Source organism: Antedon bifida, chromosome 6, assembly GCF_963402885.1.
Source record: "Antedon bifida chromosome 6, ecAntBifi1.1, whole genome shotgun sequence".
In the NCBI taxonomy this organism is placed as follows: domain Eukaryota; kingdom Metazoa; phylum Echinodermata; class Crinoidea; order Comatulida; family Antedonidae; genus Antedon; species Antedon bifida.
In genome coordinates, this window is record NC_136231.1 from 26,306,261 (window position 1) to 26,320,570 (window position 14,310).

At 31.7% G+C, this 14,310-nt stretch overlaps 2 protein-coding genes across 2 annotated transcripts; one reads left to right on the forward strand and one right to left on the reverse strand.

Moving 5' to 3' along the window:
* Window positions 1-2,206: 2,206 nt before the first annotated feature.
* Window positions 2,207-7,080, reverse strand: LOC144845943 (ubiquitin-conjugating enzyme E2 2-like). Its single transcript, XM_078703463.1, has 6 exons — window positions 6,923-7,080; window positions 5,418-5,481; window positions 3,963-3,994; window positions 3,625-3,702; window positions 3,117-3,222; window positions 2,207-2,760 (listed from the first exon to the last, which is right to left on the reverse strand). The coding sequence occupies exons 1-6, from the start codon at window positions 6,944-6,946 to the stop codon at window positions 2,621-2,623; spliced, it is 444 nt and encodes a 147-aa protein (XP_078559589.1). The 5' UTR covers window positions 6,947-7,080; the 3' UTR covers window positions 2,207-2,620.
* A 911-nt stretch (window positions 7,081-7,991) lies between these two features.
* LOC144844282 (CDGSH iron-sulfur domain-containing protein 2 homolog A-like) lies at window positions 7,992-13,807 on the forward strand. The gene is made up of 3 exons (XM_078701126.1): window positions 7,992-8,148; window positions 12,426-12,643; window positions 13,014-13,807. Exons 1-3 carry the CDS (start codon window positions 8,052-8,054, stop codon window positions 13,110-13,112), a joined length of 414 nt encoding a protein of 137 aa, XP_078557252.1. The 5' UTR covers window positions 7,992-8,051; the 3' UTR covers window positions 13,113-13,807.
* Window positions 13,808-14,310: the final 503 nt, after the last annotated feature.

Consider the following 14,310-nt stretch of genomic DNA (forward strand, 5'->3'; position numbering starts at 1 on the left):
ATTGCATATATGTTGTCTGCGCATAGTCACATAATGTCATCTGGAAATGTCTGTCATCACAGTAAGGTACGCGAATTAAATTATTAAATGACATTTCTCCATCCACATATTTGGTACAAAGGATATTTGAGCAACAGGAAATTTTGTACACAGGACATTTAGCTTAGCTGACAGACAATTGGCCTATAACTGACAGATTTTGATTTCTTCTGGGAACATTGTATCAATATCAGAAAATGCACCCATTTTTCACGAAAATCTATATGAGATATAGCTTTGATATTTTTAACACAATCTGAAAATAAAATCATGAAAAATAAGGACTTTTCATCATTCAATTATGCACTAATATTGTTTTATGTGCACATGTATAGTGTTAGCATCATATCAAATATGTATTTTTCTAGTTTATTACCACTATTTATTACCACGTTGAAACACCGGTTCTCGTCAAATCACTGAAGTTAAGCAACGTTGGGCCTGGTTAGAGCTTGGATGGGAGACCATCTGGGGATATCGGGTGCTGTATATAGAGCTGGGGTTCCATTAGGCATTTGAAATCAGCACTGCTGACTCTTATGGCAGCCCCTGCATCTAATATCTGCCTCAGACGTATTAGCTTATGCCTCTCCTCTGGTTAAGGTGGGCACTGGACGAGAGAAGCCCTTGGTCAATGTTGGGACCAGCCAAAGGTGCTTAGTCCTGGCTTAGTCATCATGTAAGACTAATTGACATTGTCGTTTAAGACAGAAGTCGGCCATAAACAAAAAAGTTTTTTTTCAATTATTAGCCCTTATTTATACTGTTTATATAGATCCTTGTCATGCACTTGTTTGATCATGTATTACATGTGAATTATTTGGATACCTAGTCCTCTCAATTGGAGAGCATTACACGTCCAGGTTGTTGTAAACATTTAGAGCATTACATCTACTGTATGGTGCATCGTAAAACGCCAGCCAACTTTTAAGTGCCATGTTCTTTATATAATAATAAATATAATGAATGTTTCGTTTTTGTTAAATGGAGAGTATTTTCATTCTTTTTTTTGTCTCATTGAATAGAACAATGTATTTTTCAACCCCATTTCACTATTAAAAGAATAAAATTGTATACAAACTTAAGCTGTCTACATTATAAAATAAGTTTGGACAAAAAAGAGTGATATGCTTAAACATGGTCGATATATGGGCACATCACATTTTTGTCACATAAAGTTTTATAGTGTAGACAGAGCTTTGAAATTTGCCCATAAAAAAAAATAGAAAATAAAATAAGAATCTATGTTTTACACACTTGTTTTAATTTATTTTCAGACTGCAGATGATACATTTGGGTTGAGTATGTAGAAAGAACCAATTTATACACCATATTTTAAAAGTAACAAGATGAAAAAGCAACATTTCAGTGAATATTTCATTTCTGTGAATAAACCATTTACTATTGTACTCCCAACAAGTGGTGTATTTAAATAATGTTTTTCACTTTTTACAATTATTTTTTAAACTATCATGGAGGAAAAAAATTAATTTCTTTTTCTCCATGAATAGTTTTTTTACTCAAGATAGTTTGCAATTATTCAAATTCTCAATTTAAAGAAAAAATATTTTTTTACTTAAAAGCAACAATTACGGTACAAGACAAATAAGCACGAAAGAGGAGTTGATTTTGTTTCTGGTTGGAGAGAGGGTGGCCATTTTGAAAAAGACAATTCTCATCCTTTAAACCATTTGTTTTTATGGGTAAATAACCGTAAATTTTATTTTTTTACAACCAAACAATTGCAATACTATACTTTCATATAAAAAAAGGATTTTAAACAAGTACACTAAAGGAAAGAAATCGAGTTGTTTCAATTGATGTGTTTTGTACGAGAACTAATATTTGGAAGGGCATCAACTGAGTTATTTTAATTTAATGTTTTGCTAAAGCACACACGCTACTAAATGCAGATATTTAAGCTAATTACATACTGATAAATGTAATAGTCTATCAGGTTATCATCACAGGCAGAGTATTCCATCACCAATTTGGATATTTGTCGATTCATAACAATTGTAATAACAAGGACAACATCATCCGACAACAACAATAATAATATACATTTTAAATTACAGAAAATCACGCTATAAGGTTAAATCCACTAATACTTGCACCAGATTTTCTCCTTTGTCTTCAAATATTTCTTTTTTTTTTGTTTATCAGCTATCAACTACAAATGAAAACTTTGATAGGCAAAATTTTAACCCAGAGTTGATACCATGGCGATGGTCAAAGGTTAAACAGATTCATGGATGCACTTTAAAATGGCAATGGAGGAATAAAGGAATAATATATTGATGTTTGTTATTAACAGAGTTACTTCCAAGAATTTACAAGAATTTACAATTCAAATAACCAAACAATACGGGGCTACAAAATATAAAACATTTGTCTCATAAATTTGAATCACTCAATTGGGTCAAATGTCAAATATTATTTTGTTTCCATGACGTATTGGTCAAAGTACTATTTCACTCAGTTGAAATACAGTACATAGATGGCTATGAAAATGTTCAGAAATTGAAACATATTTGAAAAGATGGCGTAGTAATATGTGAGTAAAGCGGGATAGAGATCCTTAACAGGCGAATTTGTGCGTCCATTCTTTTGCTTGTTTTTTGTACTTTACCAAATCTGTTTTGAAGGTGCGAGCGATTTCTGGAACAAGTGGATCATCTGGATTTGGATCATCTAGTAAAGAACTGATTGATAACAGAACTAAACAAAAATAAACAAATAATATATGTAAATTTACGAACATAATCCATTATTTCACATTAACAATTTAAATTTAAAGAGGTCAAGGTTATTTACTTTACGATAAAATAGAAAGAAATAAAATGCCTATTTTTTCTTGTATTGATTACACTATGAGTAAAATAAACAAAATATTTCAAAATACAACTGGCACATCAATTAATTTTGTTACCATTCCAAATATTTGGACCACCATTGAGACTTGTGTTATTAATTCACCTTTAGATATGGTCAGTGCTTGTGACCATTGACAACTACTGTATGTTTTTAAGTGACCTATATATTAGTAACCATTATGACCTAAATTATTACATTACCTTTAGATATGGTCAGTGCTGGTGACCATTGAGACCTCAGAATGTCCAGACATATGCTACCATTGCTGTTTATGTTTGGGTGATAAATTTTTGTTGTAAATGCAACCTAAAATAACAAAATAAAGATGTAACCTATTACTGTATGTAATGTTTAAGCGGTTCATACTTAAATCCACTGATGCTTTAACTATTGCATCCTGTCAACACAACTTTACAGAAGAAATACTGTACGTCATGTTTGTTTAATTTGTTGATTTGTATTATATTTTGTGAAATGTATCTTTTGCCCGAATAAATAATAATAATAACAATAATAATAACAGTATATGTTTTTGTTTGTGTTATTGTTTCAATATTTTATATTCAACCTGTCATTAGTATTTTACACTATTGGTTTGAAAATAAATAACATTAACATTTATTTTGTGAAACAATCAACTGAAACTGAAATGACTACTTTAATTTCACTTTTGTCAGAGCTTTACTCTTTATACATTGAATGGCTTACCTTAGGAGGTTTAAATGGATAATCTGTTGGAAAATGTATGGTTAGAAAGAAAACACCCCCTGAGTATGGACTTTCAGGCTGAAAAAGAAAACACAAATCAAAATAATTAGAAAATAGTGACATTTCTGAATACATTTTTGAATGCGGTTAAATACAAAGTACTTCTATAGAGACAAGTAACCTAATGTTCAACTTTTAATATATATTTTTTTTAAATATGAATTGCACTAGTTAGTAGTACATTTGACCATAATACAGTGATATCAATATCAGTATCAGATATCAATATCATATAGATGCTAGTGTACCGATCATACAATACAAGAAGTTAAACTTACCGGACCCATTATTGTAGCTTGCCAATGAAACACTGCAGATAAAAATACAAAGAAATTGTGTTATTACTTAATACTACAGTATTAGGTATTTATACTAATATGCATGATACTTGTGTAGTTCAAAGTTCAAGGTCTATAGTTTCCTTTAGTAAACTATACAACAAGCCAGTATTTATTTCAACATGTCAAAAACAGAAACCACAATTGGACTTCCAAACAAATATTTCCTGTTTATTAGAACTAGTAGAAGCATGCATTCAGACTACACAATACTGCACAACATAGTTCTGGCCTGGAAGATACCAACCAACATAAAGTCTAATATAATACCATAACATATAATTAATACCCCCTTTAAAATCAGCACAAAATTAAAGACAATATTCATCTCCCTTTAATATATAATTATTTATTCTATAAATAAGAAGTCACCTCTGTATCCAGGTTCACAAAATATCAATGGATTATATTTCTTTTATTTATTTAATTTATTTATCAATGGATGGCAAAACATGGTTTCCCTCAAAATCAATGATGGCAGAAAACATTTAGAAATACAAATAAAATGCAACAATGTTTACTGTAGCCATATTTCAATAAAGCCAGACAAAAATATGTTCAAATAAATTAACTTTGGGTTAAATATCTATAGTGGTTATAGCTGGTTACTAGGCTATATTGATTAGTAGATATTTTACTAGAGTTTAGGGCAATTAGGAGATTACTGCCTATTCACTATCGAAACATACTGACTCATCAAAAAATACAAACAGGCTACTCATCATAAATTATCAAATACATCAGAAAGAAAATAAATTGGTTTTAACCAAGAAAACAGAGTTTAATTAAAACTAAAATATTAAAATATTAACTTACGAAATAATAAACCATTTATTTACAATCCTTTTATTTTGAAGCGCAACATGTCTATTTTTAGATATGATGTCATGTATCAGAATTGAGTTCATGTAGAGATTGAAGGACATGCCAGGATAATTTAGAATAAAATTGTCACGGACTGCTAGAGATGGTTTACAATCCAACTATACAATTAAACATTATGCCAATTATTTAAATAATGCTAATTTTGTTTTATAGTTTGTGAAAAATTACAAATGTATACTGTAAGTCTGTAAAGCTATTACTTATGTGACAACAAATATGATGTGCCCATATATGGACATGATGATGTCATATTACTATCAAGATTGGAGCATTATTAAACTCCTTCACACTACAATTTTGACTGGGGAACCTCAAGCATGCTGTGTAAATTTTTTTCTTCCAAGAGTAAATTAAATTTACGTCCGACACAACCAAAACTAACAAAGTTAGCATATTTAGTCTTTCTTATTAACTAGAGTACTTTAAAAAATACAACTCAACAGTTCATATACAGGTGGAGGTTGTAAACTATGCAAAGTTTAGTAAACTGAAAAATGTTTAAATACTTACAATCATCGCCCACTGGACCAGCTGAACATTGTGCAGGGGGATCTCTACCAAGATCTTGTAATTCCTACAAAAGACAATAGAAAATGATTAAACAAATACGATTAAACAATTACATAAGCCTGCTATAAATATTTTTAATATTTGATATAGACGACTTACTGTTCTGAGAAATGGACTGTTTAAAATCAACCAAGACCAATATAAAATAACAAAGTAATCAAATAGGTGGAAGTACTGTATACTGTAACTTAAAATGTGATTGATATAAATATATGTAGCGTAATTAGAAGGCAAACTATGCAGGAACTGTAGTTCTAGGAAACAGTTTTAATTAGATATGCAGCCTAATTTTGTATTCATTAATTTGGACCGCAGAGATAGTAATAAATGATCTATAATGACAGCCAATTAAACATATTTTAAAACTAAATTAAAACACAGAAAAATGTACTGTATACTGCTGTCAGTGTCAGTAATATTCTAATTAAAAAATATCTTTGAGGGCTTGTCAGAAAATAACTGAATTTAACTTAAATTACATTCATAAATGTTTTAATCCAACACACACAATTTAATAGGAACTTCTGTTATCTCAATCTCTATCTCATCAGTACAAACAGGGTGTTTTTACAGGCCACAGCATACAGGTACTGTAAGTGCTTTTCACAGTGAAAAATATAAACCAGGAAGTCATTATTTTTAATCTATATTTCATTTCATGTAAATCCATAAAAATAATACAACTATAAAACTTATTTAGTTTTACTTCGTAACGGAAAGGTTTCAGACAAAAATATTTGGACCATATATTGGGACCAATCAGCTGAAAAATAATGTACATCATCATTCACAGTAAGTACATTTTTTAGATTTATTTGAATGATGATGGAATGCCTGGTAAAACTGTAAAAATATGCAACATGATTTTGTTTATTTTTGACTGGGCTGATTCTGATCACCTGACATTTTTTTAAACAGGTTTCCACACATGATTACAGTAGTACTAGTAGTAGTAGCTTTACATTAAGCTAGGCTATTAATTATTGATTGATACCTAATGGCACAATATATAATGATTATTCATTAATCCATTGTTAACATAATCATAAAAAACCATTATGATAAAATTAAAGTGCAGATTTAAAATAATGATGGATGGCAATGCCAAAATAAGAAAAATACTCCCTGATTTTTCTATAGTATCAGTACAAAACAAATACGTTGATGATACTGTAGTAACAGTAATACATAAAATAATGATTTGATGGTGTTAAACCATTCTTTTTATAACACACCATGTGTAATGGCAATCATTGGTTTAGGCCCTCTCTTTTTAGTCAGTAAGCCATACAACACACCACCACAACATCACCACACATCAGACAAAATCAAGGAAGCTGATTCGAGAGGGAAATATTTGTGTGGCCTGGCCACAAGATCACATTGACGACAAAAAGAATACCTTGAATCGTCATTTCAAAACAATATCAATATCAATACGTCACCTTTTTTATCCTTTTTAAAGCCATTATTTCTATATGTGTTAAATTAAAACTGAACAACTAGAAATCTTATTCACAATGGCCTTCTTTCTCACTTCTTTTCTTTTTACACACTGTATTTTTCTACGTAATTACCCGAACTCCCGAATGGGCGATGACAATTTCCGAACGATGGCGGACGAGTGGTCACGTGTCATATACTAGTATTCTAGAATTCTCTCCTTTGTATCATTGTTTACAACCAGAAAAATGTTGAAATTGTATAAATATATATCAATATAAATGTTATTTACCTAAATGAAAGGATTACATAGTGTAATATCTGAAAAAATATATAACATTACATATTTAACAACGACTTTTTACGGCGATAGGCTGACGTTTTCTGTTGGAGCCCTCTATAAAAAAAAAGTGGACCATCATCGCGGTCATCGACTCCCACTTTGCAAAACATCATCATATTTTTAATTAAATAATTATACACGGCGTTTATATAACTTTTCACTATATAACGTTTCACTATTGACCAACAAAAAATAAAATATACAGATATTAATTTGTCATCACAGCTAGGGATGATGCTACTAAAGTAAGATTACTATAATTACAAGAGTACAGCCAGCAGTCCCATGATTGACTATACTAAAGTATTGCTAATAGTTTTTAAATAATAATTAGAAATATTATATTGAAGGGTGCAAGTATTTCTGGAATTTTAAATTGAATTTCAATTCAACGCATCATGATGCGTCCGAGTCACTAGTGTCCAAATAAAATGATATATTGAATTAATTGAAGTATTGCAACATTTCGTAATACAATATTTAGTATTTGTGTAATATATACAGCATTATAAATCGTACGATGAAAACTATTATTACGATACTATGTTGCACTGTTCAATAGAAAATTATTCATTTTATTTGGACATGGACGCATCAAGGGGTATATATAAACATAGTTGCCGCTACTTGCCAAAAACTTTGATTGCCACCAAACCTCTTTCTCAACTCAACTGATAAAAAAACACGAGCGCCACCTATTGCCTGGTGGTGTCTCTAATTAATTTTCTTCATTTTGACGGGGCTCTAACTACTCAACCAGAGTAGTCCCTAATTTTACTTTAATTGACATGGAGTCCTTAAAACTGTTGATAACAGTTACATTTCCAAATTATCTTCGTAATTTACCCATTCCTGACACGTTGGCAGGGTTTGGTGACCTAACAGGTAAGTTAGAGCCGTTTTTGTTGGAAATGGAATTTCCAAGGGCAGTTTCACGTCACGTGCTTGCCTACTTATTGTTCGTTCGCACATGCGTTGTTGTTGTTTGTGTTGTGTGTGTAGTGAGAGGAGCGCCACTTTATTTTAAATACCTACCTATCTCGGTCTGCATCAGTGTATGTAACCGAGTATTGTTGCTTAGATTTTGCTAATTTCAGTTATATTTCAATATTTTTCCAGCAATGGAAGGTACAACCATTTGTATAAAATCCTTTGAATCAGTTAGGCTCACCATTAGCAAATGTTTAATGTTTTTATTGTTTTGTAAGGTTTGACTTTAGTTTTAGCCATGCACGTTCTAGTTGTTGGATATAGTAGGTCTAGCTAGGCCTACTACTACTGCTGTAGTACTGTACTACTAGGGCGGAGTTCACAAATGTATCTCTATATTGCGAAGGGTGGCCGGATACAGATTTTTAAGAGACGTGAATGGTGGGGGTTCATTTGCCAAGATAAAAAGAGAGTGAGTAAAGGGCGTACAAAAGGGTAACACGAATTTAAACATTAAAGCCAAAGGCATATACAGACTACTACTACTATTAGTAGAGTAGAAATAAGGTTTCACCTCAAAAAAATTGCAACAAAAGGTTTTTCAACGGATTTTGGTAGTATTGAGTGTACTAAATAACAGAAAAAAAGTCTCAAGAATTTCGACCACCGGAAAGTGTTTTTTTTCAAGATGGCCGCCAAAATAGATAAAAAGTTAAAATGTCCATACCTCCTAAACTACTTGGTCTATTGATATGATTTTGGTACCAACATACTCAGAACATACATATTTATATTCGCTATAATAGAACATTTTGGCCAAAAATGACCGGAAATACCATTTCTGACAATTTGACCTTTGACCTTGATATGTTGTATCTTGGTAACAACTGACCGTAGGGAAACAAATGATGGCTCAAATTGTTCAGAATGTACATATTTACATTTATTGTAATGAGACATTTTGTCAAAAAATGGTTGGAAGTAAAGGTTATTGACCTTTAACTTTATCTGTGTATAATTTCCATATCTCGGCAACTATGTGTGGTAGAGATTTAAAATTGGGCTCTAAATACTGAGAATATACTTATTTATATTTACTCTAATGAAACAGTTTGACAAAAAATGACCAGAAACGACATGTTTGACCATTGACCTTGATATGCTACATTTCGATAATGACTGACTGAGATACACCTTTTATGGCTCAATTTGTTCAGAATATAATTATTTTTTATTTCGTATAATGGTCTAATCTACTTATGAAATAGAGAGCTTTCCTGGGAATCAAATAACTGTAATATTTATAAAGACCTTCAGAATATGAGTTCAAGTTCAAATTGTTCAGAACATACTGTATACAATCTTAATAATAATAGTAAATAAAAAACCGAAAAGTAAACAAAAACAAATATAATAATAACTTTTAAATTTCTAATTATGGTATAGCAGCAATTGATTAGATATTGTGCATGTATTTAGTACGGCATCTTAAACAACTGTTCCAACTTCGTCTTCATCATCGTCATCAATCTCTCTATCTACGTTGTTCCATTCTTCTAGTTGACACACTCCCCAAACTGAAGTACATGCCAATCCATAGCTTCTACAACTGCAACATACATCCAGTAGTTACAATGGATGATTTTATATCCTAAAACAGATTTCAATCTGGTTACATTAATCACTCTAGTAGGCCCATCTTTTCCTTTGTCTAATCTGAAGTACATTTCTCGGTTTGTTGTATTTACATGATACAGTAAAAGTACCAGTAAGTCCGTGTCTTCTCCAATCAAAGTTACTGTATTATGTTCAGAGACTTCAACTGTTGCCAGAGCAATGTCAACATCGTTTTTTTTGTTTTTTTTAAAACCATATTTAATGAGGGTGATCCATCCAGCTATTGCTGATCATTAGGGACCCTCAGAGGTTCACAAGACAAACATATACACAAGATGCTCTACGTAAACAAAGTCTTATTACAAGTCTTTGGGAGTGGAGTAATTTGGTCCTTAGAAAAAATCCTGACATGTGACGGGACTTGAACTCAGGACCCTTGGAGTGGTAGCCAAGCATCATAACCATCAAGCCACAACTCCACTCTTTTTTCTATAGCTCATATGAAAGCATGTTGATAAATTTGTGTTTGTTCTCATGCCTTGACAGGAATTCTTCTTTCTTTCCATCAAATTCAGTTAGGACAAATCTCTCTAGACGATGTAATGAAATATCAAGTCCGTTTCCACCCTCACTCTTCAAAGCCTAAAGACATCTTTAGGAAGGCAAATAAATCAATAAATTGATAGAAAGTAACCTAGAATATGACACTGATGTGTGCCGATAGTTTCACTCAACCGCATCAGAAATTTCAAACTATCGAGGAGTTTGGATTAAAGGCCATGTCTATTCGTTTTGGAGCCAAGTCACTGGATTTCCCAAATAGCTACAGATGCAAGCTGTTTAATAAGAAAGTTGCTGAGGGTAAATAATTTATCAAACCTCAACAACTACTACCACCAACCTCATCTGCTACAAAATGTCACAGTCTTAGAGTATACTATCAAATCATGCAATGGATAAAGAAAGATAATACCATGGATGCTACCAAGTCGGGGAAGTTTTTAATAAAACATTTGTGCCAATAATGACGATTGAAACTGCTGCTTCAGAAGAACTTTTGAAAATCATCCATTGTAACTGTACTACTGGATGTAAAACTGTATGTTGCAGTTGTAGATGCTATGGATTGGCATGTACTTCAGTTTGGGGAGTGTGTCAACTAGAAGAATGGAACAACGTAGATAGAGAGATTGATGACGATGATGAAGACGAAGTTAAAAAAGTTGTTTAGGAAGCCGTACTAAATACATGCACAATATCCAATCAACTGCTGCTATACCGTAATTAGAAATTAAAAATTATTATTATATTTGTTTTTGTTTACTTTTCGGGTTTTTTATTCACTATTATTATTAAGAATGTATACAGTATGTTCTGAACAATTTGAACTTGAACTCATATTCTAAAAGTCTTTATAAATATTACAGTTACCCAGGAAAGCTCTTAATTCCATGGGTAGATTAGACCATTATACGAAATAAAAATAATTATATTCTGAACAAATTGAGCCATAAATAGTATGTCTTAGTCAGTCATTATCGAAATATAGCATATCAAGGTCAATCATCAAAAAATGTCGTTTCTGGTCATTTTTTGTCAAACTGTTTCATTAGAGTAAATATAAATAAGCATATGCTCAGTATTTAGAGCCCAATTTTAAATCTCTACCACACATAGTTGCCGAGATATGGACATTCTACATAGATAAAGGTTAAAGGTCAATAACCTTTACTTCTAACCATTTTTTGACAAAATGTCTCATTACAATAAATGTAAATATGTACATTCTGAACAATTTGAGTCACAATTTGTTTCCCTACGGTCAGTTGTTACCAAGATACAACATATCAAGGTCAAAGGTCAAACATGCAAGAAATAGCATTTCCGGTCATTTTTGGCCAAAATGTTCTATTAGGGCAAATATAAATATGTATGTTCTGAGTATTTTGGTACCAAAATCATATCAATAGACCAAGTAGTTTAGGAGGTATTGACATTTTAACGTTTTATCTATTTTGGCGGCCATCTTGAAAAAAAAACACTTTCCGGTGGTCAAAATTCTTGAGACTTTTTTTCTGTTATTTAGTACACCCAATACTACCAAAATCCGTTGAAAAACCTTTTGTTGCAATTTTTTTGAGGTTGGCCCCTTTTTTTCATTAGTTCTACTCTACTATATAGTAAGTTTTAACACCTAAATAAATCTGATTGGACGATTGTGGGTCACATGGCATGCATTAGTATGTACTATTTAATGATCATGGAATAGCTTTGTGTCATTTTTTTTTCATGTACGGAAAAAATCTCGCCTATGAACAAAATTTCATTATTAGTAAAATATGAAAATCTATTTTCACTCGGGCTTCATCGCCTCATGAAAATAGAATTTCATCCTTCACCGAATTCAATTATTTGTACCATCGCACTCATAAACATTCATTCCCTTTGATTCTAGGCATGATAGATAACAGAATTGTGAAGGTGAAAAAATTGAGATTGGTGAAAAAGTGTGGGATTTTAGGTGCATGGTGTGCGATTGGATCAAGAAGCCTTGCGCTAGATGCATAACACTTGTAATAAGAAAATGACTGGATATTTGTTTTTTTCCTGTCTAGGATCTGATGTGTTGCGCATAGTGCCACTAGTTGGTGCTCTTGCAGCAGCGATATACCTCGTTATGTCTGCCATGAAGGGAAAGAAAGATGATCAACCCAAGCCACCAAAAGTGAATTTTAACTGTGTTGATAAAGACAAGGATAAAATTGTTGACTCTTTTGATGTGGAGGATCTGGGTAACAAAACTTGCTTTTGTAGATGTTGGAGATCTAAAAAGGTATACAAGATTGTTATTCATACTACAAGAGCGAATGTAGCTTAATAGTAAATATAACTAAATCAATTTATACTCCTATAGTGTTTAGAATATTGACATAAACAGAGATAGTATTCAGCATAAATGTCAAAGATCAACCATTAGAATAATCGCTGTGTAATGGTAAGACATACTGGTAGTGTAGTAGAATGAGATTTTGGTTTTTTATTGTTGTAGTCTATTTCATGCCTAGCTTACCTGGATAAACCGACAATAGCCCTTTCTCCTTGAAGAGAGATATAACTCGAAAAGTAGAAATTTTCATTGAACACCCATTTCCACAATATGGTATTATTTCTCCATGATTATTATTGAAATTGTTTCTTTTCAGTTTCCATATTGTGATGGTTCACATAATAAACATAATGAAGCCTGTTGTGATAATGTTGGTCCTCTCATCATCCAGAAACGAGAAGAGAAAAAATCTTAATTCGTGTGAGTACTATGTATGCAGTTGAGCTCTTAAGAAGAGGAAACATCTCAACTCATGGCTGATACTACATAATATATGCAATATGTATGCATATTATGCAGTTGAGCTCTCAAAAACATCTGAACTCATAAATGTGGGATGGTACCTATACAAAAGAGTCTAAATTCAAACTAATTAAATTTAATTTGTTAGGGGGTTAATTGTAGTGAATAAATTCAGGTACAATGTATTACAAATTGTTTTTTGACCGAGGACACATTGGACACCTTTTGCACAATGGAACAATATAAACAGGGAGTTGTTGAAAATGTTGTTATTACCTCCCTGGTATAAATACCTATTGCAAACTAGATTTAGGTAGTTACAATAGTACGGTAGTTCACAACATGAACTTTTAGTCTACAATGCTAGCTTAAAAATGTAAAATTATTTTATTATTTTAAGGTTAGTTTATTAAATTTGTTATGTTGGTATATACTATGATTTATATTTATATTGATTGATAGAACAATTGTAACTATAGTGGTGGTGCTTATAAACTTCTAACTATGTAAAGAAAAATGTGTACGGTTATTTGTTCTTTTGGTTTTAAAAAACAATATTTATATTATGGATCAAACATTTACCATCTAGTAATTGGTTGAAAGAGCATCACATGATTAGTGATGTCACAACTGTAGATTTGGTATTACTCCTATACCAAAATGTGAGCAGTGCCTTTTTAGTTGGCCTGTAGCATGCTTCAACATTCAATTTAAAGATGTATTATCCACCAAAAACATGACAAATTTTGATGATCATTGACATTGAACTTTTTTAGATAATTGACACGCAAAATCTGTACAGAAAGAAATAAAGAAGAAGAATAAAATATTTTATACAATAATTATTGGTGATCATTTTATTCTGAATGATAACTTAATAAATATTTTTTCATGGGGACAATATATCTTTAAGAAGATGGAAGAAGCAGATAAATTGAGTAAAAGTTTACTTTAGTACAGTAGGTGCACCCAGACCAAAACCAGAGACTCCTGAGGCAAAGTATATTTGTGTATCATTTGTCCATGGTTATGAATTAACAGAAACGGGATGGTATTCTCCGTGAACCACCAACCAACAATATCATCGAGGTAGTATAGATTGATGGCGAACTCCTATGAATATCAAAAGTGATTTGCCCTTGCTGACCACT